General features: G+C 43.2%; 2 protein-coding genes across 5 annotated transcripts in view; one reads left to right on the plus strand and one right to left on the minus strand.

Annotated features, from left to right (window-relative positions):
* The window catches only part of LOC112556426 (ras and EF-hand domain-containing protein homolog), a 30,121-nt gene extending 21,117 nt beyond the window's left edge, over positions 1–9,004 (minus strand). The window contains exons 1-2 of one of the 4 annotated variants that reach the window (XM_025225420.1): positions 8,932–9,004; positions 23–269 (exon numbers count right to left, since the gene is read on the minus strand). In XM_025225420.1, the coding sequence (XP_025081205.1) occupies positions 23–224 (202 nt within the window). In that variant the 5' untranslated portion in view covers positions 225–269; positions 8,932–9,004. Of the gene's footprint in view, positions 1–22; positions 270–3,057; positions 3,579–6,530; positions 6,967–8,931 lie in introns of those variants that run through there. The other 3 variants (XM_025225419.1, XM_025225418.1, XM_025225421.1) reach the window with 3 other exon arrangements.
* Positions 9,005–12,053: 3,049 nt separating this feature from the next.
* On the plus strand, positions 12,054–16,545 carry LOC112558124 (transmembrane emp24 domain-containing protein 5-like). Its single transcript, XM_025228338.1, has 4 exons — positions 12,054–12,487; positions 14,769–14,886; positions 15,753–15,898; positions 16,204–16,545. The coding sequence occupies exons 1-4, from the start codon at positions 12,230–12,232 to the stop codon at positions 16,435–16,437; spliced, it is 756 nt and encodes a 251-aa protein (XP_025084123.1). The 5' UTR covers positions 12,054–12,229; the 3' UTR covers positions 16,438–16,545.
* Positions 16,546–21,562: the final 5,017 nt, after the last annotated feature.

The raw sequence follows: 21,562 nt of genomic DNA on the forward strand, positions 1-21,562 counted from the left end.
ATAATAATAATAATAATAATACCGAATCCTTCTATAAACTCCTCCAGGGTGAGGTAGCCGTTTTTGTCCACGTCCAGAGAGTCAAAGACAATCTCCAGCTGCTCGGGTGACACGGGCAGGTCGTTTTTCAGCCGCTGCATGTCACGCTTGGTGATGAAGCCCTTCTCCTCCGTGTCGCAAAGCTGGAACAGCTCCCTGGCCTTGCTCACCATAAACTGCTCCATGATGGCTGGCGAGGGCTCCGACAGGTCCAACGACTCTTGGTGGTCCTGCACCACAGTGTCGGAAAGGACAGTGATAATAATGCAAATGTTTACTTTCGTAGCGGAAAGGAGAGTGCTAACGGTTTGGACGTGATCTGCACCTGTGGTGGAAGGAAGTGATAGAAATACGTATGTAAATCGCGTCACGTGGTTTAGAAGTAGATGGTTGCCGGCCTCGGTCGCTGTAGCGTGTGACCACTAGGCTATGTGGTCTTTATTTCATTTGTAGTCATTTAGTAGTCAAGCTGTTTGGCTATTTTATTAGTGACAGGAAACGCAAGGTCTGGTAGTTCCTTCTCTTTACTTCCTAGCAGAAAGTCCTCGAGTCAATGACTGTTAAGGTTTCATTGAATACCCATCAGTGAATGTTCATCTGATGTATCATGGAAGGTAAAAGACGGCAGAAAGGGAATTCGAGATACATTGAACCACTAACCACATACCGTTGTAATTATTCTACTGCTTTAAGTTTATCGAACCTTGACGTTTTAGTTTGTTATTTCAATGTAAATACTCTTTTTATGTTTGAGAAAACATACATCGTAATATAAGGAGGGAGTTTGTCCTCGGTGATAAAGACAACAGTGTTAAGCCTTAACTTCCTACTTATCTTTTTCTCGGCAACCGGCCTCGAATCCTCCCTCTCAACAGTCCCAAAGCAGTAAAGTGCAGAGTGAAAATAAATTATATTGCGACACCACAAAGCTGTATTGCGGGTAACAGAAGAATGTCTTCTCTATCTAACCACAATGGCACTTTAAGCTATACAGCTGTGGAAGCACCTCCTTCCATACCCTCTACCCACCCCGGGTCTCACTGGCCTCTACCTGCAAATGCAGTGTGCAGTGTGCATTCAGAAAAATAAAGAGGTTCACTTTTGACTTGAAGTTTGTGGCCATGGACGAAATTTTATGCGCACTTACAAGCAGTTGAAGTGTTTGCACGCCTCTATCCTATTGTGAGACACAACAAGAGAAACTGTTTCCTTAAAAATATTTTTAAAATGTGATAAAAGAGCTTTCAGTTGAAGTGACAAGGATGAGGGGAAAATAAAGTCTTTGTTCCGAATGTGAGGTCTTTAGAAAGAAAAGCAAAAGATCCAAACATATAAAAATATAACAAAGAATAAAAAAGACAGCATAATCAGCACCATTTGTTTAATTTTTTTAAAAGAAGTATTGAGGTAGTTTGTGCGTTGCCTTATCATAACCTTACTCTTTGACGTTTGTGAAGCATGACAATAAATAAATACAAAAAAGACTTTTAAAAACTCCAATTCAAGGAAAGTAAATAAATAAAGAGAGAGAGAGAGAGAGAGAGAGAGAGAAGAGTTTATAGAACTTCTGTGCTACTAAACGTTGAGAAAGCTGAGACCACGACAGCTTTTGTTGAAATGTGCGAAAGAAGATGCCTTCTTGAGCGCCATCGAACAATCACAAAGAAAATTATGAAATGTTTTAGAATTATATTCCAGAAGAGCGCTTGAATGTCAAGGAATAGTGATTGAAGGGAGAAAGCAATCCTTAGGACTAAGACGATAGCAGAAACAGAAGAAAAACCAGACAGAACTACTCTACTAACCAGAAAATTGCCTCATACTTTAATACACGTTGTCAATGTGTTTTCTTTCTTTTCTTTGGTTTTCTATCTCCGAGAAAATAGTTCTAAACTTACATAGATCTTCTCTTTCTAATACATTTCTTGAAGTCAGTCTTCAACAGTGTGCAATTACTTACTAATACGTTGAATCTACCCCTCAATTTTAAGATAAACGTTCTCTGATGTCTCTTCTGTTTAAATAATTTTTCGTCCACCAATAGTTCATCAATAACATAAGTGCCCTTGAGCTCTGCCAAGGTTCTTAAGTCTTGGCCCCGCAAACGTTTATAAAGATCTCATTTCCTCATGTTCTTTACGTCCCTAGGTGCACTGACTGAACCAGATCTTACTTTAAGATTAGCAGGAAAGCAGTCTTAAGAGAAGTGTTTAATACTTCACAAAGACTTTTCACGCATGGCGAATTAGTCGGTCTGACTTGAAAATGTTTGCTTAATTTTGACCTAAACCCACACTTCTTAGTTCGAAAAAGCGACAATTTGTAGGCTCGGTGGTGTGAACAGGGATTTGCCTTGTGATTGTTCGGTGACATGTTGCTTGATACTATAATGTCATGAGCAATTCTTCCTCTACGCACTTAGTGTTGCTAATCCGATTGATGGCGCGGACGTTTCCTTCTTGCAGCCGTCCATCAGACCGGCCTCAGCGGGCAAGGAAGAAGTTTATCTCCTTATGTCCTTACGTCCCTGATCAGGATGTTGCACAAGCTTCTCATACACATAGACAGGAACACAAGCACAGATGTGAACACAGTTTAGGATTGAGAACTGAGCTCGTAAACACACACACACGAGTGGATACAAATAAAAATCTACTCTAACAAATACACAAGCTCATACACACAAGTGCGCGCGCGCACACACGCACACACAAAGAAAATTGGTTCAACGATTATATTTGCATGTATCCGCAAGAGTGCGGGATTGACAAGGAGTGGAACAAAGAGGGAAAGAACGGAGGAAAAAAGGAATTAAAGAAAGGATCGAATGAAGGAGGACAAGAATGAATGTATGTTCGAATGAACGAACGACTAACAGGTCGACCAACCTAGCAAACGATCAACCGATCAAAACTAACAAATAAAATAAAAAAGGAAGGAATGAGAGAGAGAGAGAGGTGGGGAGGAAACATAGCAAAAGGATAGAACTATCCTCATAATGAGCCAAAAACGTCTCACCATGTTGATACCGATGATGTCCGGTAATGGCTTGTCCCTGGCCCACGAGGCCAAAAATACACCCAGAGCCACAAGAAAAACCCTCTTGTGACCACTCGACCACGCCTCGAACACACTGTCTTGATTCTTCAAATCACTTTTTAGGATTTAATCAACTCGCCTTTCGGACTTCAAACAGTGCTGATCGGCTTACGAGGTTTTTCTTGAAGACACCCAGCCAGCAAAGACCGACCTCCTTCTGCTCAGCACGGTCTGTGTTTGCTGACTTTTATCAGCTCCTGGCTTCTTATATCCACCAGTTTATTTCATCGAAAGAACAGATCCAGTCGTCGGGACATGCCTGCTTCTCTCTCGTAAAAGAAAGATGCGGGAAACAATCCGAGGAAGGACACCCATCTCATCGTTGTCGCAATCGCAGCAAAATATCGTTCAATTCGGTCGAGGCTATTGCCACAACCGACAGAGAAGTAAGGACAGGACGCAGACGACAGCAAGTGGTGGCCCTGGGGCCGGATCAATGGAGTTAGATGAAAAAGTCAGCGACACATTGCGTTTAGGCAAGGTAGGTAGGCACGAGCTACAAAGGAAATAGAGTAGGGAAGGAAGGGAAGTCGATAACAAACAGCTGCCACCACGTAGGTGTGGACATAGCTCGACGACATAGTCTGCCCCAGCAACCCAGCCAGCATCCTCTAAGTTACATGGAGTGTTCAAGTGTGGCTTCACCGTTTTTTAATTCTGTAGAACGGAGTTCAAAACACCTGTCTCATAAATATTTCGACTGATTAACACATTTGAATGAGTAATTATTTTCTGTTATTTTTTTTAAACTAATTTTTGAAAGTTAGAGGGATTTGGAAGATTTGTATAATAATGTCGTCTACAGTTATTTTGCAGAACATTTGTCTCGTTCAGATAAATAATGAATGTTATGTCGGGCATCATGACTAATACAAAAAACAGCAAAACCTTCCTTTACTTTGTTTTTTTTTTCATTTTTTCTATATTTATATATATATATTCTTTCCTTCCATTCTTTTGATATTTCAATCTATCTTCTTATTTATAAAAGCAGGATAAGATGAACAAATTGATAAACTAAAAGAATTGTTTCCAGAAACATTATTTTCAGTTTCTTTGGCTAATTTGATGCTTCTTGAAATCAAAGTTGTGAGTAGCCCAAGAATTATGTTAGATAAAGTTTAAATCTTTATATACGTTATATATCATCCAATACAAAACCGAAAGGGATAGTGATCAGCATCATATTTCTTATTTTTTGTAAAATAAACATTCAAATATCCTCAGCTTCACAGCTTGCGACACTTGTGGCAAACTAGACGTGAGTGTGGTAAAAGCAAATGACAACGAGATTGTTGCAATTCAAGAGACATAGGTATTGATGGTATTGATCATCAAATACACAAACACGGAGCAATTCCAGGTGCCGGCTGTGTACAGATTGATTCATGCGCCGCCTCCAGACTGTTCGGAAAATTTAAGTTGACAGTGGTCTTACTTTAAAACAACCTTAACTTGTAACCAAAGTTTACTCACTGCTCTGTTTGCTCAAATTTCCCACAGTGTTTTTTCTTTTAAAAAACATCTTCTGCATTTATTTAGTGTATTTTATGTGTGAATTTATATAAAAAGTTCTTCCTTTGGGATGCAAAAATATTTAGGAATCTCGCAGGTTCTGAGCTGGACACAAGAAGATATGGAGATTGTCTCGGCAGTTCGTGGGATAACAATCAAAATGTCCGGGGATGGGGCGGGTAGTGGATGCGAATGAAGGTGAACAATTAGATGAAGAATTTTTAAAGTCTTCAAAACTTCTTGTTTGAAGTCTACAAAACTTTCTGACCTGGCCATAAACAGGTCTAGCTGGACCACAGTCGTACCATCAAAATAACTGATCGAGTATGTACTTGCAATAACATCTGCAATTTAGAGGTCGTTGTCTTTCTGTGACAGGTTTAGTAGCAGAACGGACATTGGTAAGTGGGAGAAGGGTTGGAGGAAGGGAGGGGACAGAGAAAGAACAAGGAAGAAGAAAGTGAGGAATTAGTGTTTATAACCCCCAGCTAAAACTCTGTCATGGCCAAACAGCCTGTCTAAATAGGTTTTAATAAAGACCCGTGCACCTGAGACGAGATTTGTCGGACAGAATATCCTCAGTGCATTAGTGACGAGCGCTTTAATAAACAGGTGGAGAAGGGATGGGGAAAAAGGAGATTCGTTGAGTGGAAGTTCGTTAAACCACGGACGTGTATGGGTGGACTGCCGAGACCAACGATTAACCTCTTCTCTGTTAGTCTCGGCGAGCCTAAGCAATGAATGGGACTAAACCGGAAGCTTTGTATACACCAGCCTCGTTCTAGTAGTGAACTGGAAAAAATCGTCTGCAAGCAGTCCCTTAATACAAGTTCGTGGTTAAACACATGAAGGAGGAAACCTGGGGGACATGGAAGTAAAGCTTGAGCCATACAAAGGACATATACAGTATGGCGAAAGTAAAAGCACGAGGAAGTCTGACCAGGAAAATTAAACGAATGTTCAAGATAATTCAAAAAAAGAGTTACAAACGTACCACAACGACAGACTCTATCTTTCTCTACAAAGAGTTACTTCTTGCAAAGTTATGTAAGCATTTAAAACAACGGTCTTGGCGTCGTGCCATGGAACCATGCTCTTACAATCTTATTTCAAGTTCAGACCAAAGCTGACACATTTATTCCCTTTTACATTGACAACTTATCAGTGAACGAGACTCCGGGGTATCCCATGAGTGCCTTATCATCACATTGTGAACAAGGAAGAGATCAGACGAGGTGGGTTGGTGGGGGACAGGAGACGGAACAACGTGTGGTACACACTGAAACTTTAGACTTACCTCCTGTTATCGACAATGAACAGAAAAGAAAACGAATGTAACGCTTGTATGAGTTTAGTTTCCCTCCCACGTTCACGCACACACACACGGCGTACACGTTCGTATCATGCGTACAGCACACACTCTTGCATGCATGCCAACACGTTACGACAGAATAAATAGAAGTTAGACACTTATATTGTGCATATTATCAAACATTTTGTTAACTCTTACACATACTAGATATACAAAGCGAGGAAGGTAGAGAGAGAGAGAGCTAGGGAGAGCCCTTTGATAGCAAAGCAAAATTTGATGTAGAGGAATTAATCAGAACAATTATAATCGTATCACGTGTACACTTCACGGGGCTTTGCACACACGAAACCTCCTTCTCCCTGTTCACAAAGAACAAAACTGTTGTCAGATCTATGACAATTAAATCATGCATAATTTATGACCCCCGTAGCGGAGTATGACCACTGGCAAGCCAACCCCTATACCTCTTCCACCTACCCACTTCAAACAACAAGCCAGCACACCGAAGAAAATAATTTATGTACGTGCAGATTACTCATCGTGCTAAGACACAACAGTCACCCACCTGGCTCTACAGGTGCGCCACTTGCCCAACAACGGCGAGGAGTTTTTGCTCCCACTGCTCGATGGTGCAGCCTGTCATTGTCAAGCACAGGACCACAGTCTCCTTGTAGCTGATACAACCACCTCGCACTTTGCCGTATCTCACCCGTATGTGGCGAGCCTCACGCGCTTCACGGCACACACCACGATAGGCTCCACAGTCCCGACTTCGCGTCAGGGTGACAACAAAGCAAATGATTTGAGATAAAAAGGTTGCGATCTGACGACGCCAGTTGGAGAAAGCTGTTGTAAGTTACCGAGCAGACTGGGATGTTTGCGCTCCAGTTTCTGCCCCGGTGGAGGGTGAGGCGAGGTACAATGAGCAGTGCGAGGTAATAACAATGGACTGTGGTCAGATGACTGGTCAAACGGTCGTCTGCGGGACATAAAGCGACCAGCCAGGCCGAGGACAAGCGAATGAATGCCGCTATTATCTATACAGCGAACAAACCTACAGGATAAGGGTACACAATTAATGGGGCTTAACTCTCATTATCCATACTACAGACCTCTATGTAAGTCTGTGATCCATGCGATATTTCACAGCAGGTTTTTGATAATGGCCGTACCCGGGGTAGATGGTTAACACAGCAGGTTCTGACGTCAGCGGAGTAAGAGGTAGTTCGGGGTAGTTGGGGTAGGAGTGGGGTGTACTCGCTTGAAAGTGCACGAAACACCCAGATAGCGGCATCATCTCCCTTCCCCTTGTCGGTGAATAGCAGGTGAAAAGGGTTTGAAGATTTACAGCAGCACTTCATAAATCTCGTTGCATGATTACGACGACGACAAAGTTGATAATAGCAGGTTGATGATGACTCACATTTCGCGACTCAAATGTTTGGTATTCCATTTTGTTTGTTTGTTTTTGTTTTGTTTTTGTTTTGTTTTGTTTTTTGTTTTTTTGAGAAAGTTTGTATTTATGTTTATACGTGCAGCCATATGAAGTCATGTGACTGTTTGACGCAACCCACCTTATATTACATCACAACATGACGCACAGACATCCTTGGAGACCAAATTTTTTTGTCACACACCGTGTATTACGTCACAACATGACGCACAAAGTGACAAAGAACGTCAGAGTCTTAAAGATTAAGAATCATATGATGTGACCTCTACACACCTGTTATCGTTGTGAGGGGAAAGTTTACAAAGAATGTTTAAAGAGCTTCAGTTGTGGACAGCATGGACACACAGGCATTGTAGTGTTGCTAGATGACACAAATAACAAATAGGATAGGGAGCATTCTGATAAGCTGGAGATAGTTTAGGATGCGGAAATAGCAGATCTTCTCGGGCCATCTGATGTTGAGGATGTGGCGCAGACATCTGTTGACCAATGTCTGAGTCTTGTTGGTGATGGTGTTTGTCACCCGCCATGTCTCAGATCCATATGGAAGGACTGACTTTACATTTGCGTTGAAGATGCAGATCTCGTGTGCCTTGAAGTTCCAGATAGGTCGCAGGGTGGGGAATATAAGCCTGGCTTTATTTATTCTGTTTCTTACATTTTCATCTGCACCACCGTCTTTGCTGGCTATGCTGCCAAGGTAGGTGAAACGGTCAGACTCTGTCATACATTCCCCATGTAGTTGGAATGGGGCTGCTAGCTTCTTGCAAGCGGTCTTGGTTACAGCATACTCCTTGGTCTCGGTAATCAAACACTATACAAAGATCCATTTATGGACCTTTTCGTTTTTAGATGCGATTAAGATATAGTCAGAAAATTATTTGATTCTATTTAGACATTGCTAGCATGACTGAGGCACAAATAGTCCACGCCTTCGAATATTGATGTAATTTACAGTCTACCGTGAGAGGGGGAGCCATACATTTCCAAATTGATTCCAAACTGAAGCAAGAGCGAACGTGAGCCCGGGGGCAAGTTTATAATAATATAAATAAACGTGACAGCGTTACACACACAAGAGTAGATCAATCGTAGAGTTACAGTGGAGCGGATTTAATTAAAAAAAATTACTGATTAAAATTGGTTTATCTCAGTAGTTTGACTTGATAGAAATGTGTAGGAAGCACAGAGGTTGTTTAGATACTGTACATGTAAAGCGAATAACCCTCGTTAAAACTGGAAAAGGTCAAACACATAAATTGGGGTGAAGTCACATACATAATTATCCGAAATCGTTCATACTATAACATGTAAGCTATATAGTCAGATTGGTTGACTAAACAAGCGTTTCTACCGGTTGTCGGATGGCCCCTCTGAACAAACTATACATTCATCAGTATAACGAAATCGGAATTTATTAAATTAGAAAAAAATATCTTAATTATTACTTGTAAATCTATATAACTAACCATGTCTTCTTTCAGCTAGCTAACAGGAAACATAAATATCTTACCGAAGCCTATCAAAGACTGCTTGCATCCACCAGCAAACATCCATGACAATTCAATGCTGCTTCCAATGATCTCCCCTAAACAGAGCAAGAGATAATAAGTAAGAGTAAGTTTTGCTAGCCCTTACAGCTTGTTGGTGAGGAACTGAGACATTGCTCTTGTCTTTTTCTTCTTTTTTTTTCCGCTTCATTCTGTGGAGATCACCAATGCTTTAATAATAATAATAATAATAATAATAATAATAATAATAATAATAATAATAATAATAATAATAATAATAATAATAATAATAATAATAATAATCCCCTAATACATACGTCTCATCACCATCACCACGCATCATCATGCGAAAACGACGATAAGAAAACCCACTCTTTGCAAGTTCGATAATCCTGAAACAGTTGACAGTTCACCGAATGTCAGTTACTTCCCTTTGACCGCGATGCTCTCACACTTGTCGGCCAAGAAGTAGATTATGGGGAATTTTATTCGATGGCGATGTGGTCTTTGAGGCAAGACACGTGATTTTTGCAGTTTCCGATTTCTGATTTCCATGGCCTTAAACTCTTTTGATTAGGTCATGCGTCAAGTCTCACATGAACCCGAAACTTATTTCAACTCATTTTCCGTTCTTGTTTGCACTTTTCTGAGGAATTATCTCTAGACACAGTGAATCACACAAGCCAACTATTACCATACGGAAATGGATAATATTAAACCCGCATAACATTGAATTACAATCTTCATATTATCCAGCGTGCGTGTTGCTGTCTTTAGATTACCAGCCGAATATATGAATATATAGATATAATAGATGTAAAGACTGTCAGATGATCACATTGCTATCTTAAAGCCATCAAACGGACATAATGCGTTCTAAAATTACCAGATATGCATTTCGCAGTCTTAGGATTTCCAAACGGGCAATTTACGGTTTTAAGACAACTAAACGAGCATATTCCTGTGTTAATATTACCAAACTAACACACCATATTGCACCACTTAAAACATCAGTGTTCATGACATCAGGAAGTGTGAGACAAGTAAAAGCTCCCTTCACTGGCACAAAGTTTAATTATGAACAGGTCTGTCAGCTGTGCAAAGTAAATAGCGTTTTGATGTCAGCTGTGACCGCCATACACAAAAGGCTTTCTTGCACCAGTCAATAAATGAGACACTCTGATCAACCTCCTGATATGGCAACCGCTGAATCAAATCTTATTATTATAATGAAAATGTGTGTGTGTGTGTGCGCGTGCGTGTGTGTGTATGTGTTTGTGAAGCTGATTATTTATGTCAAAGCACACTGACTGTGCTGCCGGCAGGAAAATACTCCAGAGAAACTATTTAATTATTTTTATGTCGTTTTCGCAGGCTGGAGCGAGTGTTTATGCTACAGCTTGCCATGCACATACCTTTGGCGATCCGCTGTCAAAGTAATGTTGAAATCTCTTATTTCGTGTTTGCAATCCAGGCAAAGCCATATTAATATATTTGGGGTGTCCGATATCAGAACTGACGCACGTCGAAAACGTTTATCCTTCTCTTTCTTATGTCTCCAATGTAAGCAAATAATTTCATAGATACATAATGTATACAAATGTACATATATATGCATCATAATTTTCTCTCTTTAAAACAGCAAAATATATTAATGTTCAAGAATGAACATTTTAAAAATATGACTCTCGCATGACATTATGCCAACGTAATCTATTGGGGTTGGTTTCGGTAAACTGCTTTTTTGACATTTAGCACTGTGCTGTGAAAATGATTTGAAACTAGCAACCGCTTATGGGTAAATGCCGACGATCAATGTTTTAGTTAGATGTGTTTGTGCGTGCAAGCGCTGTGAATATATGTTTGTACATGTGTTTATGTGATAAGTCCATTTTCTTGCCTTGGGATTGAGAGAGAGAGATGGTGGTGGGGAAGGTCGACCATTTCACAACAGGTTGTCAGGTCAGAGCCATTTCTGTAATGTCAGCCATGCAATTAGAGAGAAATTACATATGTACCGGGTTGTAACGATTTTATTACGGTTGGAAGATTACCAATCCAGGAGACTACCGCACCTTTTATTGATGTAGTTGAACAAGCAAACATTTTTGCTGAACCATGCATCGTTTTACGATGCGACGCGACACCTGCTGTGCATGCAAATGAACCTCGAGAAACCATTACACACGGCATCAGTGACAAGTCAGGAGTCCCACACATTCAGTTGTCTCACCTCTTGACAGGCAGATAGACGATCGCTTTATTGATCGTGTCGACGATGTCCCTTGCAGAGATAACTGGCAGAGGAGACAACCCGCCCTGTGGCCGCTGAGGTCAGTCGGCAGGGGTCACACACACGATGACGAAATGCGGGCGGTCAGGCAGTCTTGTCCCCAGGCAGGGGGCGATGTTCAGTCCAACGAATCGTGTGAATGCTGGGGACCTACGACTGTGGGGTGGTAGTGGTGGTGGTGGTTGTTGGGGGGGGGCTGATCACGTGGTATGAGGATGGAAAGATGGAATGGAAGAGTAAACTAAAGAAATATAGGGATATCCGATACAGGTCTGTAGAAATAGGTCTCTGTTACTTATAATAATATAATTCACACACACACAAACAAACAAACAACAAACAAACAAACAAAAAACATAAACAAAAAAAGAACCGATGACAATTTCTTTTATTCGGTAGGATCGTGCTCATAACCAATTTTTGGAGAGTGGGTGGGACAATCAAGTATAAAATAAATAAATAGAGTGCACTGAAATAAGACATAAATATAGTTACAATATACATTAATTTGTTATTACACAAAATAAGAAAGAGAGAGGGGGGAGAAAGAACTGGGACTCGATCCTGTCAATTATGCATTTCTATGAGCTTTCATGAGCTTTCTTTTGTAGTCCCATGCAGTTCCAATGCTTAAGTCAAAATATTGACAAATTGATGACAAAAAAGAAACTAACTGGCCATCTAAAAAAAAACAACCTAGTTCCAAACAGCTATGTGTACAAAGTATCAAATCTTCCACCATCTGCCCTTCAGTCCTTTAAAATAAACAAAGTGATTCAAACGACGCCCCTAAAAAAAAGAGCGCCAGCCACGAAGTAAACAAAAACACAGCCGAATCAAGGGTTGACAGAATAAACGAGAGTGTAACGGACCCCCAGCCCTTCCTCGCCATGCAACGAGCCTGTCTCCCTGCCTAGGACCGACTTCGCCGCCGCCAGGTTGAAACGTGGACAGTTTTCCACCTGTTGGTGTCGCGCGGAATACATTATCTGCCATATGTGCACGTCATGTCGCCCGTTCTCACGCTGTGCGCCATGGCTGCCCCTGTCTCACCCACCGGCTGCAGCTTGCTGTGTTTGCTGCTGCTCTCCAGTAACTTTGTGCTGCTGGGCGGAGAAAAGGTTTTAGGGGAGGAAAATGAAGACTTCGACTTCGATGGCCTCCCAGGGGTGCAGCACGAGTTCAAAGTTGAGATTCCGGCTGGAAAAGAAGATTGCTTCTTTCAGAGAGCTGCTATAGGGGCCAAGCTACACGTGTCCTTTGAGGTGAGCCCACTGATAACTGTTTTTTGAAGAATTTGAAAGGTTTATATGCTTCTTCTTTTTTTTTTTTTTTTTGTAATGCACACAAGGACAGTTAATTGTGTCATGGTTCATCGTGCAGATGGTGGTCGAGGGGAAAGGGAGGGGGCACTAAGAGGTTGTACTAGGTTGGTTGCCATGTGTACCTGAAGGAAACGTATGGGCACAGAGGTGTGTCAGCAAAGATGGAACACGTGCTCTCCCCTGCTCTTTTCTTCCTCCCATTCTGCTGACACTGAAATGTGTGCATGTGTATGTGTGTTTTTTCTCGTGTACCTGCAAGGCGCTGTGTTTGCGCGAGACCAACATTATCCACAAAAAGAAGAGAACAAGCATCTCAGCCGAGGACTGCAACATTCACTAGCCTGTGGGCCACTTCAAAGGCAGCTGCGCACGTTTTTATTTTTCTGCCTTATGTACACACTCTTACCTGAGACGGTATGTAAGAAAGTTTGCTTGAGCTGCTAATCACGAACTGGCATTTTTGTATTTCATACATACATCGGTGCTGCGAATAATACATCACCTGAGTGCAGTACACATCAAGGAATACTGACCCCTTCCCTAACAATCAGCGTATCAATTGCAGAAAAGAAATGACTGAAGAAACCAGTTATCTACAACGACAAGAACGTGTTTCTAACAAAATTGGGATTTTGCAATATTGACGAAGGGATGATAAAAAGTAGGAAATTTGACTGCCCGTAGAAAACCTCGGATAGTTAACCTAACCTTGCTCTCCAGAGATAAGTTCGTGTGTACAGAGAAGAATCAAGTACACTATGATCGTGACTGCAATGCTGACATCGGAGGTTGCGGCGGAGGAGGAAAGGCAAGAAAGCGCACTTGGTCACAGACCGTTGGCTACAGACTTTCGTGTCTAGAGGGCTGTGCTATTTTGAGAAAGTGTTCAATCAAGTTGGTTGTTTATTCTATTACTGTCGCGAAATCTTACCGTGGGATAAGACAAAATTGGGGAAATCAGAATGGTGTTAAAAATGCAATGTGGTGAATATTTTTGTTTTCTCCAAAGAGCCGGTAAAGCTCAGGGAAGATATTACAGTTTCAAAACCCACTTTCGTTCTTTTAATACACGTTACAAGCATCATCAAGTATAGTAAGTATATATAAGTCAACGACACAGACGTCATAATTGTACGCGGGTTTATATTGTGGCCCCAGCCAATGGGAGAGCTGCGTTGTGTATACTAACTAGGCGTATCTGTACAAAGGTGACGGCAACATTTTGTCCTCTTTCGCTGCATGATGTTGTGTGGAAAGAACTAACGAGGACTATTAGCCCAGATGTGGGGAAACATTATCGTGTACTGACCTTTACCCAGTCATTAGAAACAAGTGTTACTACTAGACCTTTAAATAGGGAGTCTTCTTGCACGCTTGCACCGTCAGGCACACGCAGACACGCGAGCGCGCACACACACACACAGAGAGAGGGGAGTAAACAACCAATATTATATATATTCATTTTTAAGACTTTATCATTCACTGACTCTTTCAAGCTAAAGTTTTTGAACATTTCTCCCTAAACCCAGATTGAGTAGTTCGTATACTTTGAAAGATAACGTAGCAGGAAACGTCTAGAACAAATATTAAAATGCTGTATTTTTTATTTTTATTTTATTTTTCATGTGAGCAGTATGTGTACCTGTTGTAGAAAGTCTGCATGTATATAGTATCTGTGCGTGTTGTAGAAAGTCTGCTAGTATATAGCATATATACAGTTGTATATATGTTGTAGAGGGCTGCTTGTTAACACGATTTACAGCCGCGCCTTTATCAGCATTCCCCGCTCTTTTTCTACCATATCTAGATTAGATATACCCCCAGGTTGTAGCCAGGACCTATACGACCCTCCCCACTGCAGCACCTTCAACATGCATGCCTTGCAACCAACTATTTAGCCTGGCTCGTCTTTGCATGCCTTAGCTGCTGATGGCGGAGTTTATCTTGTGGCCGAGCGCGCATTCAGCAGGTCAAAGGTACTGACCCTTACAGCCGGTCTGACTCACGATATTTTGCTGTCCACACCTTCATGCAGTTCGAGAATATCTTGGTGTCCCGTACTCCAAGAACGTAAACTCATGTCAACTTGGCTAAAGCTTCCCAAGGAACAGTCTTCTCCACACATTTATTTCAAATGAGTTCTATTCAAAGTAAAAGAAAGAGAAGTGTTTGATGTTTGCTTTGATGTTTATCCTCTCTTTTTTTTAATTGTGGTGTGCAGGTTTTGAGAGGAGGTGACCGGAATGTTGATGTGATCGTCAGAGACTCCCATTGGAACATCATCAACGCTCATTACTGGAAACAAAGCGGTGTCATTGAAGTCGATATACCCAGAGAAGGTTCGTTTTCGCATCTGTTAGTTTGGTAGGTTGGATTGTGAGTGTTTTACGCCATCAGAAAGTAAGGCTTGCAATATCACAGCGAGATAAGACAGCTCAGTAAGCATAATGCCACTTCTAGAGATTTATTGTTTGTTCCTTATTGAGATCCGAACCTGCGAGCCACAATCTTCGCTGTCTTGGCACGTGACCAGGGAGTCTTGAACCTTGACCCGCTGGCTAAGTAACGAAACGAGAAAGGTGCTAGCTTCATCCTCCCTTCCTACCCCCAACATATTTTTAAAAGCAAATGGGAGAAAATACCTCGGAGTGTCAGTAAGGGAAACAACCTGCACGTTTGCTACAATTAGTTCAGTAGGAATTATCTTTCTTTTGTCACTCAAGTAAATCTGGAAACAATTTGGAACCCGACAGAAGTATCGAATCGTACCACTAGAATTTTCTTCTTCTGGCTGTTGGAACGTCACATCCGAGTGATCTACCTATACAAACTACATATCTTTCATCCTGGCATTCTATAGACATAACTTGTTCATATTCTCTTGCGAGCGTCCGTGTATGTCCTATTATTAATTAATGGGTTTATAGTTTTCAAGCGCTTTGACGGTGGGATAAAGAGCTCTATAAATTAACTTTATTATTATTATTATTATTATTATTATTATTATTGCATGTCGTTTCATAAAAATAATCCTACTTGTGTAAGCCTACTCTTCAGTAAATGTGTGCTGAGAGAGAGTTTTATAACGGCGAAAGGAGAATGAATGCATCAAGAAATGTAAAGCTTGTGTTTGTTAGCTTTCTTTACGAAGTGTTGAAGAAAATACTATGAAAATTATAACAATAAAAAAATATTCTTTTCTCAGATACTTTCGCTGTGTGCGTTGACAACTCCTTCAGCCGCTTCGCAGGAAAGCTGGTCTACCTATATATCGTATCGTTCGTTATGAGCGACTGGACACGATACGTACAAGAGATCGGAGAGATTCATGGTATCGCAGAAAATTTTACGGTGGGTATCTGGAGCAGACGATCGCTTGCAACAAACTTATATACATAAGTTTATATGTGTGTGTCTACAGTGGCGATACTGATGAAAATCATTATGCAAAGGATGTCTGTAAAGGGCTTAGATCATTGATTTCTCAAGGTGGATTTTTCCCATTTCATGGTAAATTAAGTGTAGGAAGTTTTCTTTATTTTAGCGTATGATTGGTGTTATTTAGTGTACGTTTAACATATATTTAGAATACATTTTGTGTACTTAACATACTTTATCGCTCACTTGGTGTACATTTTTGGGGGGTCACGTTTCAGAGGTCGCTGAGTATAGTCGAGATGTCTGTCCAAGAAATGAAGAAATCACAGTCTCAGACACGTTTCAGCGTGGTGAGGGACTGGTACCTCATCTGGAACAACAACAGCTACGTTCAGCACTGGTCCATAGCACAGTGTGTTGTCATCATCGTGGCTTCCATCGTCCAAGTCGTTTGTGTGCGTAGGCTGTTCCGGACAAATGCATACACTCCCACTGCCAAGCCGCGGGCGTGACCTTTTGAGAGGTTCAGAAAATATGTTTGAAGCAACTGGTCGAGTAACTGTAACTAGTCTGTCTGCATGTATGGAAGTTAAAGTTTATTAAAGTAAATTATAATTTTATCGTTGTTTTATTTTGAAATTTATGTATTGTTCCTGTGAAAGATGTTTTATTTCTTCTCGCTTTTGATTCTTTCTAATGTGTCTTTTTCTTTTAGTCTTTGTCTAAGTTTTATAAATGATTGGGATAAATCTATAAATAAAAGATTATAACAGCTTAATTATAGTAAGTACACTGCATTACGTCACCTATAATGTCTACATGATCATCGTTGGTTGGTTGGTTTATTTAGTAGAAAAGTGCTTCCACCTCGTGGCGATTTCGTACCATGGGGTACCCATAGAAAGTAAAGTACATGATCAGCACGGCCAGGTGAACTAAGTGTATGGAATAAGAAAAAGTTCCGGTGACCATTGATTTTACTTACTGATATCACAGTGTTGTCCATAGGAATGGGAATCCCATGGGATTCCCATGGGAAACGTCCCATGGGATGGGATGGGATGGGACAGCACACATTTGTATTTCCCATGGTAGTCGATACTTGATATTGCAAAATAAATTTACTGTTATTTCATTCATCAAGGATTTAAATCTTTCCTCTGAATCATCTATTGTATGTGAAGTAGCAGGAATTATAGAACAAAAGCCGAAAAGTGGTTTTCAGTGTTGTCCATAGGATTGTTAATACCATGGGAATCCCATGGGAAACATCCCGTGGGATGGGACGGGATGGGACAGGCATAAATTGCCATGGGACGGGATGGGATGGGATAGAAAAATATGTCCCATGGACAACCCTGTGATATCACAAATCAGTAAAGTGACACTACCATACGAGAAGGTCATGAGGAATATTGAGGACACGGGATGCCTTTCCATGGATTTGCTCATTAGCTATAAGTCATACTTCTTTCCGGGACTTTTACTTTTACATATACTTTTTTCTCTTTGTTGATTGATTCTATCAAAGCAAAACATTCAAGTGAGAAAGGACTCACTATTTGCAATACATTATTAGCATAAAATAAAATATAGAAAACTGGTCGCTACATTGCACAATAGGAAGCACAAACAATATTGTTAGTTGTGAAAGATTCAGTCACATACACCAATGACCCAAAGTGGACTGACTGCAACCAGATAAATTTTTAGATTTTTTTTAAATGGCTGAGAACCACCTGTCCAGTTTATGGATCTACTATTTATGACAACCAAGGTTTCCTGGTCAATTGCGCCTCACGAAAAAACACAAATAAATTATAGCCACAACCGAACAAGTTACTGACGGCGTGCATATTAAGGGAGGTAATCTAAGATCATAACCATGAGAGTTTTATAAAAGTAGCCTCCCTTTAATTCTTTAGTCCTCTACTGCGATCCCGCAAGACTTACAACAGTATAGTGAAAATGGTGCGCGTGGGCAGCAAGTCTACCCCACCACCATCTTTATCATTATTCAGCAACAACATATCCCCTGCACAGTGCCTAACTCGGGGTTTGACCCCCACCGCGATCAGCAGGAGGATGAGTCAGCAAGGGTCCCGCGTGAAGTGAGATCATGAGGGGGAGGGGGAGGATTACCTGTCGGATGTTAATCACAGATGATCAAAAGCTCCCGACTGTTTCCAGGAGCACAACCATAGTGTTAGTAATCGCTGAATTCTTTTGATCTGATCAGGGCTGCGCCTTTGGCTAAAGACAAACACTACGCCCCCTTCTCTCTCCAAAATTGAACCATTTAGAAACAAAAATATTGCACGTTAAGCTCAGTTCTCTTTTTTTAACAGAAAATTTAAAACATAAATTTAGGCAGGCTTACATATTACCAATAAATGTTTGTCGTGCTCTGCCTCGGGTAGGACATTCCCTAGCACACGTGCCCAAACATTTAGCAGTCGAACGGAAAGTCAGGAGACAATGCCAATCGATTTGTAAAGAAACTTATTAACGACGAGGATTCTTCTTCCTGACGATAACAATACACACAGGAGTTGTACAGGTGTAAATCACTGTAGTCCAGGTGCTGCTTTCAAACATTCCAATAGAGAGCGGGCCGCGCGAGACAAAGTGTGATTAAAAACTATTAAATTGTGCAATACCTTACAGTTTCATTACAGAATACTTGATAGTATCCTACAAGTATGTTGTCGTTGAAAATACAAGCTGTCTTTGGTTTATGGTCTTGGCGGGTCTAGGCTTCGGCAGTCACGTAATCCACAATCAGAGTTTTTCTAAATACAGATATAAAGAATTAAATCTATAAAAAGAAGAAAAAACTAGTAGTCTCTCACTGTTTTAAATTGTTTATTTTAATGAGTCTGTTTTTGTTATCTTTAACAAGATGCATCCTGATGTAACTTTTACAACACAAATATATCACACAGGAAAGTTAAAGAATGAGCGAGGTGACTTTTTATGTTCATTTAGTCTTCTCGTCTTTCCGTTTCCATGCTGGAGCTTTTTTATTAAAAGAAGAAGTAGCGTTTACACCAGATACAATGATGTCTTTAATCATAATTTTTTTTTTCTATTTTCGATATCTAATCGATCATTTGCAATGATTGTGCAAGGGATGACAGTCACAGCAACACTGGTTTTTAACTGTAATACACAAACGACGCACACGCACCGCTCACCCCACCCGTTCCTGAAGGCCCAGCCTCTCCACACAGCAAATCGGCATGAAAAGGCGGGGTGGGTGGGTCGGCCTAACGTTACCACGTGTTTTCCTCTCTTAAAAGATGAAAACAGCATCTGGACAGTCAATACAACCAGTCAATGTCCAAAGAATTTCACACTCCTTTCCGACCATTGATAGCTTCAGGACGATGCTACGTCTGTTTCATCTCTAACGCCAGATAAACATGAATCTCGAGACCATGCCAAGAGGACAATACATATCAGAAAGTACGCTTAGGTTAGAGAACCTTAAGAAAGGCTGATGTATTGTTCTAAAAGGTGTAAATTTAGGAAAAAAATCGAAATACTTCCACTGGCAGACGGTAATGGCATGGGCAGCGTTAAGGCAGGGTCGGGGGTTCGGGCATGGCAACCCCTCCATCGCCGGGCACGGCACCCGCCTGGCTGGAAGGCAGGGTCGGGGGTTCGGGCATGGCAACCCTCCATCGCCGGGCACGGCACCCGCCCTGGCTGGAAGGCAGGGTCGGGGGTTCGGGCATGGCAACCCCTCCATCGCCGGGCACGGCACCCGCCCTGGCTGGAAGGCAGGGTCGGGGGTTCGGGCATGGCAACCCCTCCATCGCCGGGCACGGCACCCGCCCTGGCTGGAAGGCAGGGTCGGGGGTTCGGGCATGGCAACCCCTCCATCGCCGGGCACGGCACCCGCCCTGGCTGGAAGGCAGGGTCGGGGGTTCGGGCATGGCAACCCCTCCATCGCCGGGCACGGCACCCGCCCTGGCTGGAAGGCAGGGTCGGGGGTTCGGGCATGGCAACCCCTCCATCGCCGGGCACGGCACCCGCCCTGGCTGGAAGGCAGGGTCGGGGGTTCGGGCATGGCAACCCCTCCATCGCCGGGCACGGCACCCGCCCTGGCTGGAAGGCAGGGTCGGGGGTTCGGGCATGGCAACCCCTCCATCGCCGGGCACGGCACCCGCCTGGCTGGAAGGCAGGGTCGGGGGTTCGGGCATGGCAACCCTCCATCGCCGGGCACGGCACCCGCCCTGGCTGGAAGGCAGGGTCGGGGGTTCGGGCATGGCAACCCCTCCATCGCCGGGCACGGCACCCGCCCTGGCTGGAAGGCAGGTCGGGGGTTCGGGCATGGCAACCCCTCCATCGCCGGGCACGGCACCCGCCCTGGCTGGAAGGCAGGGTCGGGGTTCGGGCATGGCAACCCCTCCATCGCCGGGCACGGCACCCGCCCTGGCTGGAAGGCAGGGTCGGGGGTTCGGGCATGGCAACCCCTCCATCGCGGCACGGCACCCGCCCTGGCTGGAAGGCAGGGTCGGGCTGATGGCTGATGGCTGATGGCTGATGGCTGATGGCTGATGGCTGATGGCTGATGGCTGATGGCTGATGGCTGATGGCTGATGGCTGATGGCTGATGGCTGATGGCTGATGGCTGATGGCTGATGGCTGATGGCTGATGGCTGATGGCTGATGGCTGATGGCTGATGGCTGATGGCTGATGGCTGATGGCTGATGGCTGATGGCTGATGGCTGATGGCTGATGGCTGATGGCTGATGGCTGATGGCTGATGGCTGATGGCTGATGGCTGATGGCTGATGGCTGATGGCTGATGGCTGATGGCTGATGGCTGATGGCTGATGGCTGATGGCTGATGGCTGATGGCTGATGGCTGATGGCTGATGGCTGATGGCTGATGGCTGATGGCTGATGGCTGATGGCTGATGGCTGATGGCTGATGGCTGATGGCTGATGGCTGATGGCTGATGGCTGATGGCTGATGGCTGATGGCTGATGGCTGATGGCTGATGGCTGATGGCTGATGGCTGATGGCTGATGGCTGATGGCTGATGGCTGATGGCTGATGGCTGATGGCTGATGGCTGATGGCTGATGGCTGATGGCTGATGGCTGATGGCTGATGGCTGATGGCTGATGGCTGATGGCTGATGGCTGATGGCTGATGGCTGATGGCTGATGGCTGATGGCTGATGGCTGATGGCTGATGGCTGATGGCTGATGGCTGATGGCTGATGGCTGATGGCTGATGGCTGATGGCTGATGGCTGATGGCTGATGGCTGATGGCTGATGGCTGATGGCTGATGGCTGATGGCTGATGGCTGATGGCTGATGGCTGATGGCTGATGGCTGATGGCTGATGGCTGATGGCTGATGGCTGATGGCTGATGGCTGATGGCTGATGGCTGATGGCTGATGGCTGATGGCTGATGGCTGATGGCTGATGGCTGATGGCTGATGGCTGATGGCTGATGGCTGATGGCTGATGGCTGATGGCTGATGGCTGATGGCTGATGGCTGATGGCTGATGGCTGATGGCTGATGGCTGATGGCTGATGGCTGATGGCTGATGGCTGATGGCTGATGGCTGATGGCTGATGGCTGATGGCTGATGGCTGATGGCTGATGGCTGA

The sequence above is a fragment of the Pomacea canaliculata genome, linkage group LG2 (assembly GCF_003073045.1).
Source record: "Pomacea canaliculata isolate SZHN2017 linkage group LG2, ASM307304v1, whole genome shotgun sequence".
Taxonomy (NCBI): domain Eukaryota; kingdom Metazoa; phylum Mollusca; class Gastropoda; order Architaenioglossa; family Ampullariidae; genus Pomacea; species Pomacea canaliculata.